Here is a 24,532-nt window from a genome sequence, read left to right as displayed (position 1 = left end):
ATTTAATTGGTAAATGACATAAAAATAGTCTTTCCACATCTAAGCATGTATTTTCGATCATCTCCTTCTCCACCACATTATTAGCAATCTTCCTCTTTCGGTCTTAGGATCCAAATAACGGTTCAATCTATCCATTTCCTCATTGAGGAGCCTCTCAGCTGTCTTGAGATAATCCCCACAATCACAACACTCAATAAATTTCTGGGATTCAGCCCCGTAGAACTCAGTTGAAACTTGCAGAATACGAGTCTCAAATTCTTGCTCATAAATATTATTAATAATAACTAGGTCTTTACACAAGACGAACAGAGACCGGTAAGAGGAGCTACAAAAACAAAGGCGTCGCGGAACATCAATGAAAATACCACAACATACACCACCTAATAAAGATCCATTTTTCTAATCTCATTATTAGAAGGACACTCCTCAACTTCCGGACCACCGAGAAGACACCAACCCGACCCATAAAGATGCCGCTAGACACCAACTACCGATCTCAAATCAAAAGTGATCGGCCCATCAGAATCCAAAATAATAAAAAGAGTTTTTTATCCGATATGAACCTGACGCAAGATAAGGTATAAACCCATATTGATCAACCTTGTCTATTTCCATTTTCCACCCTCTAATTTATGCTTATATATGTGGTAGTTTCAAATTGTGCTTATTTTGGTAGAAATTTAGATCACAGAGTTAGGGGAGAGAGAGATAATGTAGCTTGTTTGTAACGAAAGAAATATGTGAGACAGATATTATAAAGTTGTGGGGTTCATGGAAATAATTTCTCTTCAACATTGCAAAAAAATAGAGCAGAACTGTTATTTTTGTTTTAGATTTTCCCCTACCCACTTCCACACCTTATTCAGATCCCATCATGCACTATTCTCAATTGTTAGATTAATCAAATGAGAGAGGAAAAAACCGCATACGGAAACGAGATCTACTATTTTGGGATGGATAACTGGAGAAGAATACTGCCTGACCGTCACATGATCATTGTTGGAACAAAGAACACATTATGTGTGAATTGAAAATAAAATGTTTGAGTCCCAAATCGGGTACAAGAGCATACTAGTATGTATTATATACTAGTGTGTATTTTGAAAATAAAAATAATGAAAATAGACTATGTTGCAGAAACTCACTTAAGTTACTAGATAATAGGAAGAACAGTAGAAAAGGTCACAACATATTTTCCTATTTTCACGACCACCTCACTGATTTTTGAGTCATCAGCATCATCTCATTTTTTATAGGAAATAAGTTGGTATTAGAAGCACATGTTATATTCTCTTGATATAAAAATAAGTCTCTTAAGGAAGTACCCTACACCTCAGGTGCCGCCAGAAAAAAATATGGTTTAGAAAACTAGTGATAGTATCATCGCTCCATTGTTTTTGGATACACATAGCAAACACTTACTCCACAAATCTTTGTAACTGTCAATAGTAGCAGCATAGTATAGCAGGAACCAACTTTCGGTAGTGTGGGAGTAAGCAATCCAATGGATGATATGTGAATGATATGTTTTGTGTTCCAATAGCAAAAAGTTTCTCTTGAATTTTCACAACTTCCACTCTTCTCCTTTTGCAACTACTATATGGTTCATTCTGCAATTATTAATTTTGTGGATGCTTGCTAAGAGGTAATTGAAACAATCTTTTGATATTATTATACATGTTGTATATAATATATTAATTGTTTACGGTTCATATATAATCCGTGCACTGTGACTATTGATGCTAAGAGATTAAATTGTTTTATTTTCTTATCAACAAGTAAGGAAATAGATTTAGTCTATGCTATATTCTAATCATATACATCTATTTTATAACAAAGGCAGTATATGCAGTAGCCAGATATATATTTATGTTATGATTGTATCAAATCATAAGGTTGCTGTTAATTTATGACACTAAGCGATAATACCAGTACTTAGTATTAGTATTATTAACATTATGTTTTAAAAGTGATCCTAGTATCACAGTTCCTTCAAATTTAAGAATGGTCATAGAACCATATTCCCTATGTTTTGAATGGTCTTAGTTACCATATAAGAATGGTCTCAATACCATATTGGAATGGTCATAGCACCATATTAGAATGAACTTAAAACCATAGCGTACTGGTTTAAGTATCATAATTGAGGGTGTAATTCTTGCCCGATATCTACAGTGCAGTATTTATCGGTATCAGTAGAACTGAGCTGTTTTATCCTGGGGACTTCGTGGTTGATCGTCTGCCTTGCACAATTTTGGGCAGTGCCGCGAAACGTCTTAAAGAGAGCGTATCGACCCGCGACTCAATCCAGTAATCTCTTCGGTGGCTGAAAATTATTTTTAACGATTTTGAACCACGAAAACAACAATTTTAAGACGTTTCTTTCCTGCCATGCCTACCGAAGAAATTACTGGCTCTGATTATGATATTGCGGACTAGAACAAACCGTTTCGGTTTGAAGTAAATCACTTAAAAATTGGCAATAAAAATTATGCTTTAATAATAACAAAAGAGTTGTTATTATTTTGAAGAAAGTGATTCCAATTTTACTTTAAAAATTGAACAAGCTATAAGGATAAATGGCTAAACGATATTCCCTCGAATTTCTGATAACATGTCTTCGCATTGAAGAATAAGCTAAACAACAAAATCAGAAAAATGAAGTGTTTGTTGTCTTGAACAACAACACTAAAAAGAAATTCACAGGTCTGAAGCCAACTGGCAAATTATTCAAGAATCAGATACACAATGTGAATTAAAACTCTATTAGAAACAGAAAATATCATCACTTTTATTGATGACTGTTCAAGTTATATTTTCATACATCTTATGAAAAATAAAAATGAGTGATGTTTTTGACATGTTCCAATTATATCGAACTGAAATTGAAAAGTAATTCAATGAGAAAATCAAATGATTTTGATAGAGGCACAAAAATATGATTCCCACATTTTTAATGAGTATGAAATTATCATGAAACAACTGCACTCTACTCTTTTGAGATGAATGGTAAAGCGAAAAAATATAGAACATTTACCGAGCTAGTTGTTACAATCATGTTTAATTAATTTTGGCATTGCATCTCATTAGTGGGGAAATTTTTGATTAATTGATTGTTTTGTGCTAAGTAGAGTGCCTAAGCACAGGAACAAAATTTCTACTTTTGAAATTTTGAAGAAAAGACAATTTAATTTGTCTTATTTTTGAACTTGGAGCAGTTTGACGTATGTTCAAATTCCTAACTCCAAGAGAGTCAAACTCACTAGTAGAGCCTATGAATGTGTACTCGTTGAGTATATAATTAAAAGGAAAGCTTATAGGTTTTATGACCTATATGCTAAAGTGATCATAAAATCAAATGAAGTTGATTTCTATGAAAATGAATTTCTCTTTAAATTGAGAAATAGTGGGGGCGCACTAGTGGGGGTATTGCAACTTATCACACTCTAGTGATCAGAAGCAATGATGAGAACATCGAACAAGATGTTATGAACCTCGAAGAGGTAAGATAGCAATAGTTGCTAAAGAGTGTGAACCTTGTTACATGGTTTATACATTAGAAGAGAATCTATAACTAGTTTTCAAGAAGTGTTGTCTTCCTTGAAGGCTTATATATGGCAAGAGGCCATAAAAGAGAAGATAGATTCTTTAGGGTCTAACAAGACCTGACATTTGAAATAATTGCCTCCTGAGTACAAACCAATGAGTTGTAAATGAATTTTGGAAAAGAATCTAAAACATTATCCTTGTAGCGAAGGGTTTTAGATAAAAGAAAAAATATAGATTTCTGCAATAATTTTTCTCCTGTCACAAGAATAACATCCATAGTGGTACTAAATTTTCTTGATGCTATTTATAATTTAATAGTACACCAGATGGATGTCAAAACTGTTTTTCCTTTGTTTTTACCGTGACTGGAAGAAGAAATTTATTTAGAACAACCTGAATATTTTGTAACTCATGGGTGGCAAGAAAATTAAAGTCTATAAGTCATATAGTACTTTGTATGGTCTTTAATAAGCCATAAGAAATGTCATGAAAAGTTTACAATTTCATGATATCAAATGAATTAAAACTGAATGAAAGTGACAAATGTATTTACTATAAACTAGTAAATAGCATTTGCATTATCATAAGTCTCTATGTAAATTATTTACATGTTTAGAGCAAACATTCATGTTGTGAATGAAATGAAATCATTGTTGTCTAACAACTTTGATAAGAAAGAGTTTGAAAAAGTAGATGTAATCTTAGTTATTGAGATTACTAATTCATAAATGAGAATTTCCTTAAATCAATCTCACAATGATGAGAAGGTTTTAAAGAAATATATTTACTGACTACAAACTTGTTTGCATACTATATGATCCAAGTGTAAAAACTATGGAAGAACACTTTTGAAAGTGTAAGACAATCAGAATATGAAAGCATTGCCGACTGCATTTGGTATGTCACTGATTGTACTAGACCCGACATTGCATACGTCGTGGTACAATTGTGTAGGTTTAGTAGACCTAATTATGAGCATTGATATGCTATTGAGAAGTTCATGAGATTCCTTTAAAGGACCATGAATCTCAAATTACATAAGCAGAGATTCTCTGTTGTGTTTGAAGGATACAACGATGTAGATTGGAATATATTATCATATGATTCCAAAACATCTAGTAACTATATTTAGTATAGTAGAGAAATTGTATCTTCAAAATAAAAGAAATAGACCATATTGGCTCAGTCCACTATGGAATTCTGAAATGATAACATTAACGATTGTTAGTGAAGAAGCAAGGTAGTTAAAATACTTGCTAGCTGAAATTCCTTTAAGGAATCATTTATGCTAGATGTGTTGATCCATTGCGATAGTACCGCGGCTATTGCTTAAATTGAGAATCGTTATTATAACGATAAGAGACGTCAAATAAGAAGTAAACACAGCATAGCGAGAGAGTTACTCTCAAAAGAAGCTGTAAGAATGGGTCATGTACACACTGATTAAAGTTTAGCAGATCCTTTGACGAAAGGAATAGCTAAAATGAAGTCCATAATACATCCAAGAAGATGGGACTAATGCCTACTGAGAATTACTTATGATGGTAACCCAACCTAAAAGACTGGAGATCCCAAGAATTAGGTTTCAATGGGTAAACAACAAGTCGTGAGTAATAGGGAATGATCATGCAATTATAAGATGCATGAATCCTGAAGCGAAAAGGATGAGGTAATATAAACTCTTAATGAGATCTATACTCTGGATCAGAGGAGTACCTAGCTTCAGGGGTACTTTAGATAGACTCACCTATATGAATGTGGAACTGAGGCAGGTTCCTATGGAGTTTTGGGGCGAACTCCTAGAGCGTTCATGAAACTGGGATACACGTGTAGGCCCATTAAAGCACGGGCTTTTAAGATACACCTTAGGAAAGGTTGTGTGCGAGTTTGAGAAAAATCTGAGATAGAGTTCAAGACAAGCGTCACTCTTGTTGAATTGGGCTCTTACTCGCTATGTGAAGGTTCAAGACAAGCGTCACCTTTGCTTATGCACAATCTTATAGAAGCATTCTATGCTATTTTGGAATTTTCTTTTAAATTCAAGTGGGGGATTGTTGGAACAAAGAACACATTATGTGTGAATTGAAAATAAAATGTTTGAGTCCCAAATCGGGTACAAGAGCATACTAGTATGTATTATATACTAGTGTGTATTTTGAGAATAAAAATAATTGAAATAGACTATGTTGCAGAAACTCACTTAAGTTACTAGATAATAGGAAGAGCAGTAGAAAAGGTCACAACATATTTTCCTATTTTCACGACCACCTCACTGATTTTTGAGTCATCAGCATCATCTCATTTTTTATAGGAAATAAGTTGGTATTAGAAGCACATGTTATATTCTCTTGATATAAAAATAAGTCTCTTAAGGAAGTACCCTACACCTCAGGTGCCGCCAGAAAAAAATATGGTTTAGAAAACTAGTGATAGTATCATCGCTCCATTGTTTTTGGATACACATAGCAAACACTTACTCCACAAATCTTTGTAACTGTCAATAGTAGCAGCATAGTATAGCAGGAACCAACTTTCGGTAGTGTGGGAGTAAGCAATCCAATGGATGATATGTGAATGATATGTTTTGTGTTCCAATAGCAAAAAGTTTCTCTTGAATTTTCACAACTTCCACTCTTCTCCTTTTGCAACTACTATATGGTTCATTCTGCAATTATTAATTTTGTGGATGCTTGCTAAGAGGTAATTGAAACAATCTTTTGATATTATTATACATGTTGTATATAATATATTAATTGTTTACGGTTCATATATAATCCGTGCACTGTGACTATTGATGCTAAGAGATTAAATTGTTTTATTTTCTTATCAACAAGTAAGGAAATAGATTTAGTCTATGCTATATTCTAATCATATACATCTATTTTATAACAAAGGCAGTATATACAGTAGCCAGATATATATTTATGTTATGATTGTATCAAATCACAAGGTTGCTGTTAATTTATGACACTAAGCGATAATACCAGTACTTAGTATTAGTATTATTATCATTATGTTTTAAAAGTGATCCTAGTATCACAGTTCCTTCAAATTTAAGAATGGTCATAGAACCATATTCCCTATGTTTTGAATGGTCTTAGTTACCATATAAGAATGGTCTCAATACCATATTGGAATGGTCATAGCACCATATTAGAATGAACTTAAAACCATAGCGTACTGGTTTAAGTATCATAATTGAGGGTGTAATTCTTGCCCGATATCTACAGTGCAGTATTTATCGGTATCAGTAGAACTGAGCTGTTTTATCCTGGGGACTTCGTGGTTGATCGTCTGCCTTGCACAATTTTGGGCAGTGCCGCGAAACGTCTTAAAGAGAGCGTATCGACCCGCGACTCAATCCAGTAATCTCTTCGGTGGCTGAAAATTATTTTTAACGATTTTGAACCACGGAAACAACAATCATTCATCACCAATGGGCTTATACGACGACATTACGACAAGATGGACCTCGAATGGGGCACCGTGTTAAGCGGCGAGTTCATACAATGACTGTGATGTTCCTTGAGCCAAATATTTTAGCGAAATCAGATTACGCTCTACATATATAACCCATGCCAATTCATTTTGTTAATTTTCACAAAAGCAATGCTGTATTCCTTTCAAAGCCACATAATTGATGATAAAAACATGATAAGATGAGTTGTGCTATATTCTAAGCAAAACTTTTGAATACTACTCCAAACTTTCACTTGAAATGGTTCGGAACACATGTAGAGTAGTAGCCATTATAGATTACAATATCCCCTTTTTATTATAAGAGAATTGTTGAACCCCTTTTTACGAATTACAATGAGTAAGCACAGACGACTGACAATTGTTGAAAATGAAAAATAAATATGAGAGCACAGAGAGCTCGTGTAGCAATAGCTGGGACGTCGAAGAAAGCTCACGAAAGAAGTATCGTGGAGAGGCAATGACGCATTATGTCAGGTTATGAAGATAAGATAAAACAGCGCAAATAAGAGATTGCCTACTTACCAATAAGTAGAAGCAACCAAGAAATATACAAATATGTAACAATAACCTTAAACATAACAGACCTGCATATTGCCTACTTACCTACTAAAGATATAGGCTTAATTAGTCTTTTGGTCCCTTAAAGACATTTTAGGTTTCACAATGGTCCCTTAAAGAAAAAAAGGTCCGGATTGGTCCCTTAAAGACACATTCGTTTCTCAATTAGTCCTTTATGTCAATTTTTTACAAAAAACGTTAGTTTTAATTGACTGGATTGTTGATGTCATTAAGTGTAAGTGGTCTATCAAAAACCTTATTAATTTTTAAAATTTTAACCATTTGAATTTTTTGTTATATTTGGAGTTAAAATTTAACGGAAAGGACCAATATGACAAACATATATGTCTTTAAGGGACCAATCCGGGCCTTTTTTTCTTTAAGGGACCAATCTGAGCCTTTTTTTCTTTAAGGGACCATTGTGAAACCTAAAATGTCTTTAAGGGACTAATAGACTAATTAAACCTTAATTCAACAACCCAAAAAGGGGTAAAACAAAAGAAGCAAACTCTAAAACTTATAGAATATGCTTCCCGAGGCACCAATTTGAAAATTCCAAAGGACCCCAACTACACCTATATATATATCTTCAAAAGTAGGCCAAATAATTTGTTCGGTTAGGATCAAAATCCAACAGAATTATTGTAAACTAAACAGCTCCATTTATTTTATAATTATGTACCCTGGGAGATCTTCTAACAGGACAACTAGAACATTTTACTTCAGCTTTCACATCCCTTTTAAGCATCATGTGACTTTTTTTGCAATGCTTCTTGTCAGCAGCTTTCTACACAAACTACCCGTATCCTCTACAATCTTCTTCTTGATACGTTTTTTCTCCTTGCGGTCACTTGATAACTGTTCAAATTCCAATTTCTTTGGGTAAAGTGGATACCTAACATTGCTTTGCTCATGAATAGGATCAAATTCAAACACACTCATCAAAGATTGTCTACTTTCAGCTGCTGCAACAATTGAGACTCCATTTTCACCATTATTAATCAAATCAACCTGCGGTTAAGATAACCTAAGACTCCCGATATTGACATTAGCTTCAGCTACCATAGCTTCATGTGAAATCACATGAGCTGTGTTTTTGTGGCAAGAAGCATTCAAGTCGTCAACATCTGAGACTCTATTTTCACCATTATAACCCACGTCAACCAGCGGTTGAGACAACCTAAGACTGTCGATATTGTCTTTATCTTCGGCTTCCATAGCTTCATGCGAAGTCGCATCAGCTGTTTTTAGGTGGGACGAAGCATGTAAGTCATTAACATCCGAGACTACATTTTCACCACTATCAGCCATGCCAACCTGTGGTTGAGGCAATCTAATACTCGCAATATTTCCGTTATATTCGGCTTCCATAACTTCCCGTGAAGTCTCATCAGTTGTTTTTTTTTTTTTGGAAGAAGCATTTGAGTTATCAAAACCGGTAACTTTATCCACATATTGAAATTCATTTCCTGACCTGTGAGCTGAATAATTTTTCCAATTGTGTGGAAATCCAACTGAGAACCGGCGACATTCCTGTTGAAAGACATTGGATATTTTCAGAAAATTAATTGTCACTAACATTCAATCCATTGAAGATTATGTGTGCATCACGATAAAATTATTAGGCTCTGAACATCATGTTTGTGTGTCTAGTAAATTTGGCAAAACTATAGACGTTTGATTTCTACCAAACACAAGTGATTGGTTGATAAACCTCATTTATGGTGTGGAATCACAGTGTGTTTGAAGCTTTAACTTGGAGTTTTAGGTTCAACACATTGTGAATGACCTTTGAACATGAAAGTGAACAGACACTTAAAAAGGAGACAATACATTTTGTATCAAACTTTCTTTGAAAGTAAAAACATATATACATGAATAAAATTAACTTCAAACTCAACTAAACCAAAATTTGTAATAAATGTTTGGATCCACTATTGTGAGAGGCAAAAAGTGATTCCAAACACTAATGTTGAGATGTTTCGAATACCGTAATTAGAACCACTTTTCCCTCAAGAATGAATTCTAAATTGAAGCTGAAATTTGGAGCTTTGGTGTACAAATGTAATTTTACTCTCTAATTATTATTGAATCACTTTTTTTTTGGTATTTATTATTGAATCACTTTTAGTTGAGTATATCTAAACACAACATTTTAAATACAAGTCAATTTTAATTAAAATCAAATTTTCAAAAAAATACTTTCCCACCATAGAACCAAAGACACTAAATATATTCAAAATCAACTTTGTTAAAAGATAGTGCAAACAACTCTATATAGATAGAGAAGGGTGGAATGAAACCAGGAAGAAAAAGGGTACCCTACATCTGAGGGAAATCCATTGAGATGTACGAGAGGAGTTAATAAAACCACGGAAGATTATTGTGATACTGATAGAGAGTGCCTTTAATTTTGTTCCCTTTTGCATCTCTTTTTCACCATTCATAACAGATACCATCTTCAGTCTCTAGTCTCTACAACATTGGGTTCATGTCTCTTTACAATCACAGAAGATAGAAACATTGTTTCTCTCCTGCACCAATAGTCACAATACTAAATTAACCCAAACAGAGAACCAATTAGACACCTAAAATTGAAATTAAAAAAAAAAAGAGAAAAATTACTCCATTGAAGCAATGCCAGCAAGAGCTAAACCCTTGCATACATGTGCATATCAGCAAAAGAGAAGTAGTAATAAACTATAAGAACATTATTAAAAAATAATAATAATAATAATAATTATAGTGATGAAATTATACCAGGTTTAGTTAAAATATCACAAAGGCCATATATAAATGGAAGAAAAACCAAAAGAATGAGTGGAACTGAAATTGATAGATAAAGACACCCTCACAATGAAGTACATAAACAGAATCTAAATGCATAAAAAAGACACTGCACTAGCTGGTTAAGACACAAATTTATTAAGACAGCTGATTGGAGGTAATTAGGGTTTTGTAAATTGTACTATAGGCAGAAAATTGTAGAAATCTGAGTACGTGAGACGGAGAAGAGCATACCTCTGAAGACGCGAGACCGTGAACGCCGGAGTGAGTTCGTGACCGGCGGAATGGAGTGAGTTCGGCCGAAGGGAAAGGGATAATGGGGGAAAATGTGAACTCGTATACATTATGTGAGTCGTTGCAGTTAACGTCTTACAGCTAAAACACTTTTGCAATAGCTACCGTTTCTCTCTCCTGTAGTAACTTCGCACTCCTTCTTAGTTAAAAAAATATGTATTGCACTTATTCTTCTTTATGCTTAATGATAAAAAAATTAACAATTTTAATTATTAATTTTTTTAAATGATCATATATATCAGTAAAGCAACAATAGTTTGAATTTTTGTTTCACTAATCACTTTTTAATAAACTAAGTAAATTGATCGTTGTGTCAATTAATTATAACATAACAATTTAAATCAACTAATTTTTTCTATTTATAAAATTAATTTCGTTGAAACCAACTTCTTAACGCGCCGAAGGCGTGTGCAACGCGCCGAAGACCCCTTACGACCTAACACTCGATGCAATATAACGCGTCGAAGGCGCGTCCCGTGCGTACGCACGGGTATGTACCTAGTTATATTGAATTTTGGATGCTCCTTTTTATTCATCTTAAAAGTTATTTTATTTTATTTTTTTTCTTTCATCACCTGGTTCGAGGTCAGTTATGAGCTTCTGACACCAAATGATTTCAGCCTTCTCTCGATCGCAGTCGCAGGGGTTTGAACCACGGTCTTCTCTACCAAATTCAGCGTCAATCACCACTGAATCAACTAGCGATCGGATAAAAGTTAAAATTTTAGCCGCTAGGCTAATTGGAAAAAAAAAAGTGTTTAACAATGAAATTTTAATGAAATTTGAGCTGGTAATGAACAACCAGCGTAGGTTTTTAGTCTCGTTACAAAAATGAAATTTTTATTCTTATTTCGTTAGACATGAACAACATAGACAAATTTATTCAAAGACGGACAATTTTTTTTTTGATAATAAAGACGGACAAATTTTGTCTATGATAAGAGTTTGACTATTTTAAATTAAATTTACCAATTAGAGACAAATATAGAGATGAAAATCGTCATGAAAAAATTTGTCTTTAATTTTCATCTCGAACTCCGAAGCACGTATACTTTAAAATGGCATCCAAATTATATCTAATCTAATATATATCTAATACACTGATACTTCGAAACACTACCGATATGGTCTTCATATCATGATTGATATATGAATCATACTTTCTCCTCCATCTCTCATTATCTTCTCTCTACTTTTTTTATGATGCATTTACTCAATTTCATTGTTACCACCAATTGACCATTTTTAAGATCGTTTTTTTAATCTTCCGCATGATTTCAAATCCTTATTGAATAATTTGTTTTTGGGAGGATGTGAGGGTAACAGAAAAATTCTCCTATTAGTCGGAAAAATATTTGTTTAAGAAAGGAGTACGGAGGGTTGGGGTGGGGCAGATGAGAGAATATAATACTGCTTTGCTATGAAAGGGGTGTTGGAGGTTGTTGATAGATACAAGTGAGATGTGGTATAGGGTGTTGGTTGCTAGGTACGGTGAAGCGGCTGAGAGATTGGTGGCTGGGGGCGGAGTGGAACTGTGTGGTGGAGGGAGATTTTAAAATGGTCAGAATATTGTGTGTGGGGTGGGGGGATGGTTTGAGGAGTGTATCGAGCAGCAGGTTGGTAACAGAGTTGATACATTTTTTTGCACAGACTCGTGGTTAATTAGATGGTGTTCCTTTGAGTGTGAAGTATATGCGACTTGTCTCATAATAAGTCGAGTTCGGTAGCAGTTATGTGTGAGTTTGGGTAGGGGGTGGAGGGGTGGCGTGACAATTGTGGATGTGGGAGGAGAAGATGCTAGAGGAGTGCAAAAGTCTACTTTATAATATTGTTTTGCAGCCTAACATTTCAGATCACTGAGTGTGGAGGCACAACATTGTTGGCTGTTATTCCGTGAGGGGTGCATATAATTTACTCATTGATATGGAGGCTTTCGATGTGGATGCCACTTCATACTTAATTTGGCATTAATAGACCCCTTGAAGGTCTCTGTTTTGGCTTGGAGAATATTTCATAAAGAGTCACCAACTAAAGACAATTTGGTGACGCGTAAGATCATTCCTCATGACTCAAATTTATGTGACCAGGTGTTGTGGATTGGAAACAGCTAATCACTTGTTCCTTTCTTGTCAGGTTTTCGCACCCTTGTGGAGTTTGGTTAGTTCTTGGATTGGTATATCCTCACATGATCCGGATTTCTTACATGATCATTTTATTTAGTTTACTAAGATTGCGAATTCGCCGCTCATTCTTGCAGCTTGTCTGGTTGTGCTACATTTCGGTTATGTGGAGTAAGCAGAATTGTAGAGTTTTCAAGGCTAAGGAAACTACAATTCACCAAATGTTAGATAAAGTTAAACTCTATTCGCTTGGTGGTTGAAAGCCTACAATGTTAACCGTGGTTTAAACACTTGCATGTTGTGGTAGAGCCTTTTTGTTTGTATGAGTATCGATTAAGCTTTTTGTTTCTAGGAGGGGCGGATCCAGTGTTATGTGAGAATTCCACGTAGTATCTTATTCATTTAAATTTTGCACCCCCTGAGATTTTATTTTTGAACCAAGCATCCCAATTTCTTCTTATCTGCTGGTGCATCCAGGGGGCGCACAATATTTAATTTGTTATTATGACTCCAACATGTTGGAAAGACTGCCATAGTTCTGCTTCCAATATGTGGTGTGGTGAAGATTAACATTGTAGTTCATCATGTTAACCTTCGCCCTAATTCTACTTCACACTCACCATACGGGAAGGGGAGAAAAGAGTACTGTAATTGCCAAATTTCAGTTATGGCGAAAATCGAAACCTCCCTCCACCCTTTAAGTAGGAATTACATGCAAAATTGTTGTTCGATTTTTTACCAACAAAAAATAAAATTTGGTTTTAAAATTTCATAACATTTTGACACAATAATAATTGCACTAATACTTTTGTACTTTAGTCAAAGGACATTGTACTTTTTTTCTATCTCATTCCACAATGAAAAATCCTTGGCTCCTACTCTAAGGTCACTAGATCCCTCCGTATTACAGATTTTCCTCAGTCCTAACTCCTAAACTAACACAACAAAAATAGATAACCAGAAAGAAGCACATGGGGCACAATGAATGTGGACCTAAATAATGACTTATCCACTTTTTCCTTTCTGGCTATATGATCAAACCCTATCACATGTGAATCCTTTGAATTCTATATCAGCTCCACTTAAGATGTCATGTGTCCATTTCAAGTATTGTAATGATTCACCATTTCAATATTTCATGCAACAGGAATTTTAGGTTCTCCCAAGTTCACAAAAGCCTCTCCCCATGTCAAGCGTTCTGCTGCAACTTTCCAAGACACCAGGTGGTTCAGAAATACATTCACATATTGTTCTCTGTCATTCTGTCCAAAAGTTGCATGAGGATTGTTAAGTTACTGTTTATGGAAAATAAGTGACAAAATATGATGGTTACGTACCTTGTAATCCAGATAGTATGCATGCTGCAGTAAAGTAAAAAAATGTCAGTAATGACTAACATATGGTTATTGCTATGTAATTTTATAAACATCCACATGTTTTGTTTTGAGTTGTAGGAGAGAGAGAGAGAGAATCATACCTCCCACAAATCCAAATTGATAATTGGCTGCGCAAGAAAAGATTATCAGCGATATTTCCAATATTAAATACAACAACTTTTATAAAAGGAAAGGAAAAATAACTTACAATGTCATCCCACACAATTGGGCAAATGGCATTTGAAGTTTTAACAATGGCTAATTGTTTTTCTTCTCTCTTCACTAAAATGAACATATGCAACAATCAATCATCCGCAATATCAAAGCAAAATATAAACAATAAGGCTTTGTTTAAGAAAATATACATCCACATAATTCTCGGAACAGTCTAGAATGCAATTATTCTAGAACTAACCCAGCGAATGATAAAATAAAAGACTAATTACAGCATCAAATAAAAAGAATGATAAACAATGCAGAAAAAGAAATTAACGTTCTTATTTTAAATCTTGCATTTATTTTCGAAATATGCTTGATATTTTTATGGCATATTAAGACAATAATATGAAATTTAAATAATTTAAAACATTATTTTAGCAAGACGGGGAGAGGGTGGAATCAATTAGGAAAGAACTTACAAACTAGCCAAACCCAGCCAGAACCAAACAATGTGAGTGCAGCTTCTGTAAACTTCTCTTTGAAATTCGTAAATGATCCAAAATCCTTTTCAATTTGTTGAAGGAGACCTAGTATGGGCATATCACCCCCTCCCGGTTTCATGGATTCCCAGAAGAAGTCATGATTCCAAACCTGTGCGGAAGGGGTTAACATATTTAGATACTACAATTCCCATAGACAGTAATTGAATATAAAAGGACATAGCAGCCACAATTATAATTTTCTGATTATGGGTTATTATAATCAGATGAACAGAAATGAATAGCTTCATCACACAGATAGGACAGACAACTTCCAATTTTATGCCAGCTAGAGAAAATGCAATCAACCAAATAAAAATCATTTATTGAAGAGACAGAAGGAAAAACCTTTTATTAAAGAGACACATAAAATCGGAAAGGAGTGCAGGGGAGAACATATTCGTTTATTTCATCTTCCACTTTACATTGATTTAGTTTCAAACCCACAGTCCGATATTCAATACATTTTTATGGTTTCAGAAGAGTTTCAGACTCTCAGTCATAAGTTTCTGATTATGAATGGGGGTGCTGTGTAACAAGTGTGAGGTTGGAAAAGTGAAGGTTGAACAATATTTAAGTGAGAGGTTTTGGGTAAAGATGTAATGTCCAACTCACTTGTGTGGTTACTCTTGACCCAATGCGGATGATCCCCCAGGCTCCTCTCATTGATGGTTCGACATGACTCACACTTGAGGGGGAGATTGTTAGATCATTTTAAAAGAATATTTTAGTGTTCTTAATTTAAAAAAGAAAAACAAGTTCTCCCCTCACTACGCCTTCAAAAACCAACTCGTAAACAAAGCCTTGAGGTTTTGGGTAAAAATGTGGTGTCCAATTCACTTGTGTGGTTGCTTATAGCCCAATGTGGATGATCCCCCGAGCTCCCCTCATGACCCAACAGGGGGATGTCAATATTATCAACAATCAAGAGTGTGTATCCTAGTTTTATTATGTAATGTACACTGAAACATTTTGAATAGTTTTACATGAATAAGGAAGCAGCTTCAAAGTTATAATCAACTTTAAAAGATCAAAGCGAGTAAACTATCAATTTAATAAATACCTCAGCTGCATTGTTGAATTCAGATGAGGGATTGCCATTGTTGTATGTCACTTTGACTAGGTCATCCAAGGTGTAACCATAAAGTATATCATCCTTCTCTAGCTGTTTGTTCAAACCTTCAATGATATTCCGTTGATGCTCTCCCCAATGAATGTCAATTGTTTTCTTGCTCATATATGGCTCTAATGCATCCTATGAATATTGAAGCAACAAATAAAGTTAGAATTATGATCTGAAAGTAAGTTACATTTTTGAGTTTGTTAAAGATTGGACTTAATTGTATGTTTCATCATGAACATTATCTTCTATGAAGTAATCCCTTTGTCAATCACTAATGTTTTTCTCAATTCCAGTTTCTTCTTGGTCATTATAATGGTTAAATTGGAATAACTAGTATGTAACTATCTCAAATAAAGATAAATATGACAATGCAACCTATGACTGCAATAATTTCTTGTATAAGCATAATGCAGCAATCAACTAATCCAAGTATATAGGTTAAAACAGTATATCTACAAACAAAAACATGGATTCAAGTAACTATATGGTTCACTTACATGTTCGTAAGGAGGGGTCTTCAAGCCATAAAATGCAGTAATTTTTGAAGATCTGGGAAAGACACCAAACCTCTTTTTCTGCTAAAATACAATTGAGGGAGGAAACACACCGGCACAATTTAACAAAAAAAGTTGCCACATACCATAGAGAATAAATATCGCAAGAGGAATAAAAAACTACATAAAATCAAATTAACCTAAAACAAGCACCCTGTGGCAGTAATTGAAACTCATTAAGCTTTCCCAAGTTCTAAACAAGTAAACCGTTAATGACACTCCACAATTTTCCATGTTAAGGAAATATTAACCAACAGTACAGAGCTACACTATTTCAAATTCAAAGCCTCTTACTATTAGTCATTTACTTCCCGTGTAGGATTAAGGCTCATCCCTAGTCAATATAAATTTATTACTTTAGTGTTTGTAACTACATTTATCAAGGTTAATCGAAAGACATATATTGCCCTTGTACATTAGACAGACAAAAAAACTATGAGTCCAAGTAATATAAGAATGTCATCAGAAAAAAAAAAAGATCATGAATATTACACTAGTTTAAAAGGGAAATTAATGAGCAAGGCAATGAATATTAGTCCAAGTAAGTTACCCTGTGAAGAAGCTTTGGAATATTGAACTTTGTTGATAAACCTGGTGAAATGAGACGAGAGCTAGTAGGAATGGGGTTGAAGTAACAGGAAGCCATTGCTACTATTTTCCCTAGGATTTAAATAAGCATATCAATTATCAATTGTATCATCACTAGAAGACAATCATTATAAGTTGAGAAAAGCTATTTAGTAACAATAATTTAAACACGAAAAAGAAGAATCCACGAAAGTAGGGAATTTCGAATTATGGCTTTACCATACATGGGGTAGTGGGTGGTTATCATTTGGAAGAGTTATATGCTGCCACATAAGATTTTTGTGTTTCTTGTGTAGAATCTATCGTAAAGAAACGCATTTTCTACTAATGCACCGGATCCCATCAGAACTCCGCAGTTAAGATGTACCAAAAAAAAAAAAAAAGAAACGCATTTTCCTTATAAGTTATAACCTAAACCTTAGATTTAACAAAAGGGATACAGTTTTTAGTAAAATTTGGAAGAAAGCTGTATAAGGTTGCAAAGTGTAATATTTTAACAATGTTAACAAAAGTGAAATAAATGTGGGTGAGATTGCAGTCATTTAGGCATTTAAACAAACAATTGATATACTCATTTATGAACTTCATATTTCAAAACTGAAGTGACCAAAATAGAAAGAGACATCACTTCTAGGTGCTGTCTGAACTCAACAATTAGTAACAAAAAAAAGAGGAACAACAACAACAACAACAACAACAATAAGAAGCGCAAAAGCAACGCAAAAAAAGATGAAATCCAAAAGGAACCAAGTAGTAGCTGAGAAAGGGAAAAGGAAAGTTACAAAGATGGTGATAGCGATACGGTTGAAACTTGAAACCGAAGAGGGTGTTTGTGAGAGCTGATAAAGTGAAAGATGGTGGTGGTGATTTCTTTGCTCTCAGACAGAGTATTTGGTTTCCATGTCACTGTCAGTAAAAGATAACGTAACACTGCTCAACTCCGACCGGACAGGACGCCGGTTCGGTTCAATTAATTAAATTTTATTTGTGTATAATTTTCACACATATTTCTATCTACAAATATTTATATTTATTTATCTAGTGAGTTTTTTGTAAAAAAAAATAAAAAATTATTGAGTTTAATTTTTACACATATGCATCCAATAATGTATTTGTTACATATTTAATGAATATGGCACGTCATTTGTTTTATAATTACATAATAATGTGTTAATATATTATCGAATGCATGTGAAACATCGATATTATATATAAATTAAATTCATATTTATGTAACATAATTTAATTGGAGTTTAATTGTTATATATTATCGGTGTAAAGTTATTTTACACATGCATTCAATAATATATTGACACATCGTATAATATGTTTTAAAACATATCGCATGTAACATTCATTAATTGATGTGACAACATATTATTCGACACACGTGTAAAATAATTTTACAACCGACGGCAGTAGCGGAGCCAGGGGTGGCCAGGCAGGGCCATGGCCCACCCCAAACTCACTGGAAATTACTAAAATACCCATGGTATTCTAATAAAATTACACAAATATACTATATATTACTAACACGCGCATTTTTTTTAAAGATTCTTGTAAACAGCTCAGCGGTTAGTTTGTGACTATGGGATTGGAAGTATGCTGGTTCAACGCCTGCGTATTGCATTTTAACTCCTTTTTCTGTTTATTTTTTAAAATTTGCTATTTTTTTTCTGTTTTAATTTTAAAAAAAATCAATTTTATATGTATGAATAGATTAAATGATTAAAAATTTAAATGTATCAATACACTTGATGTTTAAGGTATTTAATTAAATTTTTGATAATTAATTTTATGCTTATTATAATTTAAATTTTTATATTTAATTTATATAATATTTTAGTGGTTTCCTTTCAAAAAATAAAAAATTTAGTGGCCCATCCGAGTTTTTTTTCCTGGCTCCGCCACTGACCGACGGTATATAACAATTAAACTCATTTAATTGTATATATCTATAAAATAAAAATAAAAAATTGGATATGAATGTATAAATTAAGGGTAAAAGGTGCTTTTACACGGTAGAAAGAAAATCCTTTCCTTTCGTCCTTGAAAAAATTTAAACCCTTTGATTTTCGTCCCTCCTTAACCTTGTCATCATATTAGACCGTTACGTGGCATGGTTCGGTTGACCACAACAGCGATCGAGAGGGGAATTGGCGCCAGATTAAGCGGTGCAGTGAGCCGAATACCGGTCGTAGTGGTGAAAAAAAAAAAGAAACTAAAGCCACGTTTCCTAATACTTTCAACTACTATAGCATCCAACCCAAGTACAATGCAATGTGAGTGAGTTTCTTTTGCTACTTTGTTTATGAACTGTTCTGAACTACCTTCAAACTTTGCAAAGAGACAAAACAGCTCTTATATTTTTTTTGTGCGCCATGGATCGCAATCATAAACTAGCAACAACAAACAACATCAACAACAACAAGTGAAGGAAGAGAAGGACGTACGACCTATAAGATGTAAAGGTGTACTTCATGATCACAACATCTACATGTTTCTTCCATTCTTTTTCTTCAGATTTTATTTTTATTTTTTTTATATCTTATCTTAATCTTAATCTTATCTTAATCTTAATAATATACAAACCCAAACCAATGTTAGGGAAATTTTGCTTATTTGTCCACCTCTAACCACATTCTTGCCAAATCATCGTTAAAAAATATTATTTCCATTTCATATTTAGTTATGTTGCCATGTTGGATGCATGATTTGGATGAAAATTCAAACTTTTGAATTTTCCCTCTTCTTTTGGCTGAACATGCAAACTTGGGCCAATAAGAAGTTGTTTCCATTCATTTGTTTTCTCAGCCCAAACCGGACAACAAAAAAAAATAGACAAAGCAGTAGAACACACAGTGTCACGTCGCTTTCACTCTGTTTTCGCTTTCACTCTGTTTTCATTCCCACGTTGCTTTCCTTCTTTTCTTTCTCCATCTTCAGCATCCCATTTTGGTGAAAAATCAAAAGCTGTTACTTTACAATCCCATATACAAGCTTTGACCAATGCTTTTCCAAATTCAAATTTCAGAAATCTCTCAAAAACTCTTTCCCCCCTCCCTCTTCATTCTGATTCTTTCTATTTGCCCTTCAATCTCTCACTCTCTCTTTTGAAGCTTTTGTCTACAGGTCTCAAATCAAAAATCAATCTCCTCTTTTCACACTATTTTATATTTTTACTTAATTTATTTATTTTCAATTTCAATTTTTATTTCTGATTTTTGCATTTTTCTCTCATTTTTTCGTACTTCCAGGTTCTCCTCTTGGTTTCGTTGTTGCTGTTAAGAGAAATGGAGTTTGAAGGTATATTTTCTTGGCTATTTACTATATTACTATATTTTTGCAATTTCATCAATGTTCATTTCCATATTTCATTTTTCTCTTCAATTTTGTGATGCCTCTGTCACCGTGTAAGTAGACCACTTATAATTTCATACTTACTTTTAGTTTGATTTAGATAGAAATAATTATTATCATTCTTTGAATTCCTTACTATAGTGAGAGTTGGTGAGGTACATAGCTTTGATTGCATTTGAAAACTCTCATTTGATTGTGAAAGTGAGCACTCAAAGTGTTTGAGAAAACGCCTCTATGAAAAATTTAAGGCTTTGTGGTCTTATTTTCTGTGTTTTTCTAAACCATCATTTGTATGCAATTAGTGAAAGAATTAGTGAATACTGATAATTTGTTAGCTTTTACATCACCAACTTTCAGGTATTTATAAAAATGGTGTCTTCTTCATCATTCAGGCTATAAACTTGCTAAAAACTTTTGAAAAAAATGGCTATGACTATTGCTATTGAGTTCAATCAGATTTTCCTAATTTGTTTTCTGAATCAATGAATTGAGTCTTTATAGTCTATTTATTATTTTAAGTGTACCTGATATATATGTGATGCTTTGCAGTTGATAATTTGTGTACTAGGATTTAGGACAAGCTACTGTCAAGACATTGTGTTCATTAATGTGACATCCACTGATTCCACACCATCCAGGCTATAATACAAGAATTGTGGTAAGTATATTTGAATTTTTAATTTTCTCCTACAAATTAGGGTTTGATTTCAATGGATGGGAAAATTTATTACTGCATTAGTTGTTTTCGATTGTTTTTGTTTTCCCTTAATTTTGTTAATTCATTGTGTGATTCTAAGTTGTACTAATAAATCTTAAGTGTTAAAACTTTATGGCACCCAGGCATTCCTCTATAGTTATACTTTGTTTACACTATTTTTAGGATAATTTCTTAATCCACCTCAAAAAAACATGGGAGGCTTACAAAAATTGCGTAATATTAGGAAAATATTAGGCAAATTTAACTGATTTTGAAATCTTTTATTGTCATCAAGTTTTTTTTTTTGAACATTTAAACTTTATTAGCAAACCCCAAACCATGGTACAAGCATACCAAGTGGGGAATAAAAGATACAAAAGATGGGAGGCTTCACAGGAAAACCACAAAAGAATACAAAAGATGTCATCAAGTTGTTTATTCTCTTATGTTTATTTTCCTAATATAACATGTTTACAAGTAATATAACTATCCATTTCGTTTTATCACAAGTTTATATAGCATTTACAAATTAAAAATTGTGAAAGAAATTACTAAAAAATGGTTGTTGTGGTGGGTAGCGTGTGTACTTCATATCTTCTATATATCACTTTTGGTTCTATTAGGTTGCCATGTAATATGATTATGCATTATATTTTGGTTCTACATAGAAGCAATGCATATCTTTTTTAATTGTGTAATATTAAGGCAAATTTCACGGATACTGAAATCTTAATTGCCCGACGAGTTTGATAATATGTATACTTATTGTACGAAATTACTACAAGACGGTATTTCCCGTGCGTTAGCACGGGCACTAGAACTAGTACAATACAAACCTGAAATTATATATTAATAAATATAGAATAATTACACAAGAATGAAATGAAAACGGTTGCGCCGTTTTCATACATATTATTAGCCATTTTCATTTGAAGTTTGAACTTGTTCCCTCTTTTTTATTGCAAAATTGTAGCTGCGGTTGCAAGAAAACCTGGTGAAACATTGGCTATAGAAGAGATCATAGTGGCCCCACCAATGTCTCGTGAGGTTCGGATTCGTATTCTATTTACATCTCTCTGCCACGGTGATATTACTGTTTGGAAGATGCAGGTTATTTACATTTTTAAATACTTATTTATTACTCACAACTACCAAAAAACAATTATTCCTGTTTGTTGTTTTTTGATTTATAATTATTATTGTTAGCTATTGTTAATGCATTTTGATCTTTGAATTTGAATGATTTTTTAAGATACCCTTTTATATGTTTTGAAGGAATATCCTGGCATTTTCCCAAGAATTTTGGGTCATGAAGCAACTGGGTGAGTATATCTGCATCGCGTGATGCAATCTAAAATTTCAACATTGTTTTATAATGTAGATTCTGTGACTATGTATGTTTTTCCATGTGACACAGGGTTGTGGAAAGTGTAGGGAAGGATGTAACCGAAGTTACCAAAGGAGATACAGTTATTCCAATTTTCCTACCGGATTGCGGGGAGTGTATAGATTGCAAATCAAACAAGAGTAACTGTTGTACTAATTTCCCATTCAAGGTGTCTCCTTGGATGCCTAGACATGAGAGCACTAGATTCACAGATCTAAACGGAGAGATCATATACCATTTCATGTTTGTTTCAAGTTTCAGCGAGTACACTGTGGTCGACATTTCCAATGTAACAAAGATTTATCCACAAATCCCTCCTGATAGGGCTTGTCTTCTCAGTTGTGGTATTTCAACAGGTAGTTTTAAGTTTCCTTATCAATGAAAAAAAGTAAGTTTAGAATATAGAGAAGAACAATATTGATCGCCAATTAGGGTTAAATTAATTGGTCATGCACTATGAAGCACGAACACATACGCCAGACACGCCATGGACAATGACATGTCGACACTGATAATAATGTAAGAAAATGCATAGTTCAATGTAATCATAAGTGTCAGTACTGTCAGACACCGACGCATGTCCAACACCGCGACACGCCTAATCCGAGGAGTTTCCGGCTTCATAGGTCATGCATATATCCATGGTTTTCTTGTATTACAAGTTAACTTCCATTTGTAGGGGTAGGTGCTGCTTGGAGAACAGCAAGTGTGGAGCCAGGATCTACAGTTGCTATTTTTGGGCTGGGATCTGTTGGATTGGCAGTATGGACTCTCTTAAACAAGGTTTTGCTTTCTTTGTGTCTGCTGAAATGTTCTTAGTAGTTGATTGTTTTCTTAGGTTGCAGAGGGAGCTAGGGTTTGTGGAGCAACTAGAATTATTGGTGTAGATGTCAACCCTGAAAAATTTGAAATTGGTAATGCATTGTTTGCTCAATAACACCATATCAACCATTAAGTCATATATTTTGTAGTATGGTACTAAGATTGACTTATTGGGAGACCATATATGGAAACAACTTATGTCCTGTCCATAAACGTTTTTCAACTTATTTTCATAAACTCTTCAATCAAGATAGCTTATGAAAACAATTTATGACTTATATGAAAATAGTTTGACTTTATTTTATATTTTGTTACATCTTGCATTGTTTGCATGTTTCAGGGGAAGTAGTTTAAAAAAGTTTGCATATAGAAAGGGGGAGAATAATCTGCGCTTATCTCTGATATATACTTTATTATTGATTAATTTTATTCTAACCCCTTCATTGAGCAAATCCCACCATAAGATGTTTGTTTTCATCAAAAAGGGGGAGAATGTGAATATATGTCTTGACAGGAATATTTTTGTTTTGATGATTGACAAAAGAAGTTCAAGAATGACAAGGATGCAAAAAGCGAAAAAGAGGATTAAGCTTACAAGACTTGAGTTATAGTCTTATTGAATTATAGTCTTATGTTATTTTAGGATCCTTATGCGAGTAGTAGAAAAAGCTCTCTTGAAAATATATCACACACTCACAATAATTTGTATTTAAATATAATTTTTCATAAAAATATTTTGGCATAATTATTTTATAAATTGCATAAATATTATTTACCTTAAAAATATGTTTTAGCATGCATACTCATTTAAGGGGGCAATAATCGATTATGATGATATCAGATTTTATATTTGTTACTGTTGGCACAATTATGGTAATGCCTATGAACACATTCATTTGGAAATTAAACTCATATTTTTATATAAGACATACTTTCATTTGGAAACAAATAATCTTATATATGCATAGCAACTGTCCAACGGCTATTTATCATTAATATGATACAACGGCTACAATATTCACATCGCACAACATTCATATTTTTGGTTCTATAAAGAGGTGTTTTGTGATAGTTTTTAGTAACAAAATTTTACATCAAAATCATATAGAAAATAATACTGATCACTCTCACTATTTTTA

At 33.5% G+C, this 24,532-nt stretch overlaps 2 protein-coding genes and 1 pseudogene across 13 annotated transcripts; 1 reads left to right on the top strand and 2 right to left on the bottom strand.

The window, feature by feature from the left end:
* Positions 1–8,117: 8,117 nt before the first annotated feature.
* Positions 8,118–10,770, bottom strand: LOC123905751 (annotated as a pseudogene).
* A 2,966-nt stretch (positions 10,771–13,736) lies between these two features.
* Positions 13,737–18,107, bottom strand: LOC123905750 (superoxide dismutase [Fe] 3, chloroplastic). 8 transcript variants are annotated; one of them, XM_045955471.1, is made up of 9 exons: positions 17,910–18,107; positions 17,090–17,190; positions 16,483–16,563; positions 15,926–16,117; positions 14,803–14,974; positions 14,373–14,446; positions 14,266–14,292; positions 14,126–14,149; positions 13,737–14,050 (listed from the first exon to the last, which is right to left on the bottom strand). In XM_045955471.1, exons 2-9 carry the CDS (start codon positions 17,183–17,185, stop codon positions 13,925–13,927), a joined length of 792 nt encoding a protein of 263 aa, XP_045811427.1. In that variant the 5' UTR covers positions 17,186–17,190; positions 17,910–18,107; the 3' UTR covers positions 13,737–13,924. The 8 variants fall into 8 exon arrangements, with proteins under 8 accessions (XP_045811427.1, XP_045811425.1, XP_045811430.1 ...); XM_045955469.1 differs by having other exon boundaries at positions 17,090–17,199; positions 17,910–18,106; XM_045955474.1 differs by having other exon boundaries at positions 16,483–16,560; positions 17,910–18,106.
* Positions 18,108–20,029: 1,922 nt separating this feature from the next.
* Positions 20,030–23,652, top strand: LOC123905748 (alcohol dehydrogenase-like 7). 5 transcript variants are annotated; one of them, XM_045955464.1, is made up of 8 exons: positions 20,030–20,259; positions 20,385–20,433; positions 21,056–21,145; positions 22,158–22,294; positions 22,460–22,506; positions 22,602–22,927; positions 23,251–23,333; positions 23,410–23,652. In XM_045955464.1, the coding sequence occupies exons 4-8, from the start codon at positions 22,220–22,222 to the stop codon at positions 23,506–23,508; spliced, it is 630 nt and encodes a 209-aa protein (XP_045811420.1). In that variant the 5' UTR covers positions 20,030–20,259; positions 20,385–20,433; positions 21,056–21,145; positions 22,158–22,219; the 3' UTR covers positions 23,509–23,652. The 5 variants fall into 5 exon arrangements, with proteins under 5 accessions (XP_045811420.1, XP_045811421.1, XP_045811419.1 ...); XM_045955465.1 differs by having other exon boundaries at positions 21,037–21,145; positions 22,158–22,231; XM_045955463.1 differs by having other exon boundaries at positions 21,037–21,145.
* Positions 23,653–24,532: the final 880 nt, after the last annotated feature.

The sequence above is a fragment of the Trifolium pratense genome, linkage group LG2 (genome assembly GCF_020283565.1).
Source record: "Trifolium pratense cultivar HEN17-A07 linkage group LG2, ARS_RC_1.1, whole genome shotgun sequence".
In the NCBI taxonomy this organism is placed as follows: Eukaryota; Viridiplantae; Streptophyta; class Magnoliopsida; order Fabales; family Fabaceae; genus Trifolium; species Trifolium pratense.
This window is presented reverse-complemented; position numbering and strand designations above follow the sequence as displayed.

What these genes read in the sequence shown, in the direction of transcription:
- LOC123905748 (XM_045955461.1), top strand. An exon ending in CAGTTGTGGTATTTCAACAG is followed by an intron (nt 22,928 to 23,250) that starts GTAGTTTTAAGT and finishes TTCCATTTGTAG; the next exon opens with GGGTAGGTGCTGCTTGGAGA. An exon ending in TGGGATCTGTTGGATTGGCA is followed by an intron (nt 23,334 to 23,409) that starts GTATGGACTCTC and finishes TTGTTTTCTTAG; the next exon opens with GTTGCAGAGGGAGCTAGGGT.
- LOC123905750 (XM_045955467.1), bottom strand. Translation starts at nt 17,374, where the DNA reads ATGATAACCACCCACTACCCCATGTATG. An exon ending in TTCCAAAGCTTCTTCACAGG is followed by an intron (nt 16,564 to 17,089) that starts GTAACTTACTTG and finishes ATTGTATTTTAG; the next exon opens with CAGAAAAAGAGGTTTGGTGT. An exon ending in AGACCCCTCCTTACGAACAT is followed by an intron (nt 16,118 to 16,482) that starts GTAAGTGAACCA and finishes CAATATTCATAG; the next exon opens with GATGCATTAGAGCCATATAT.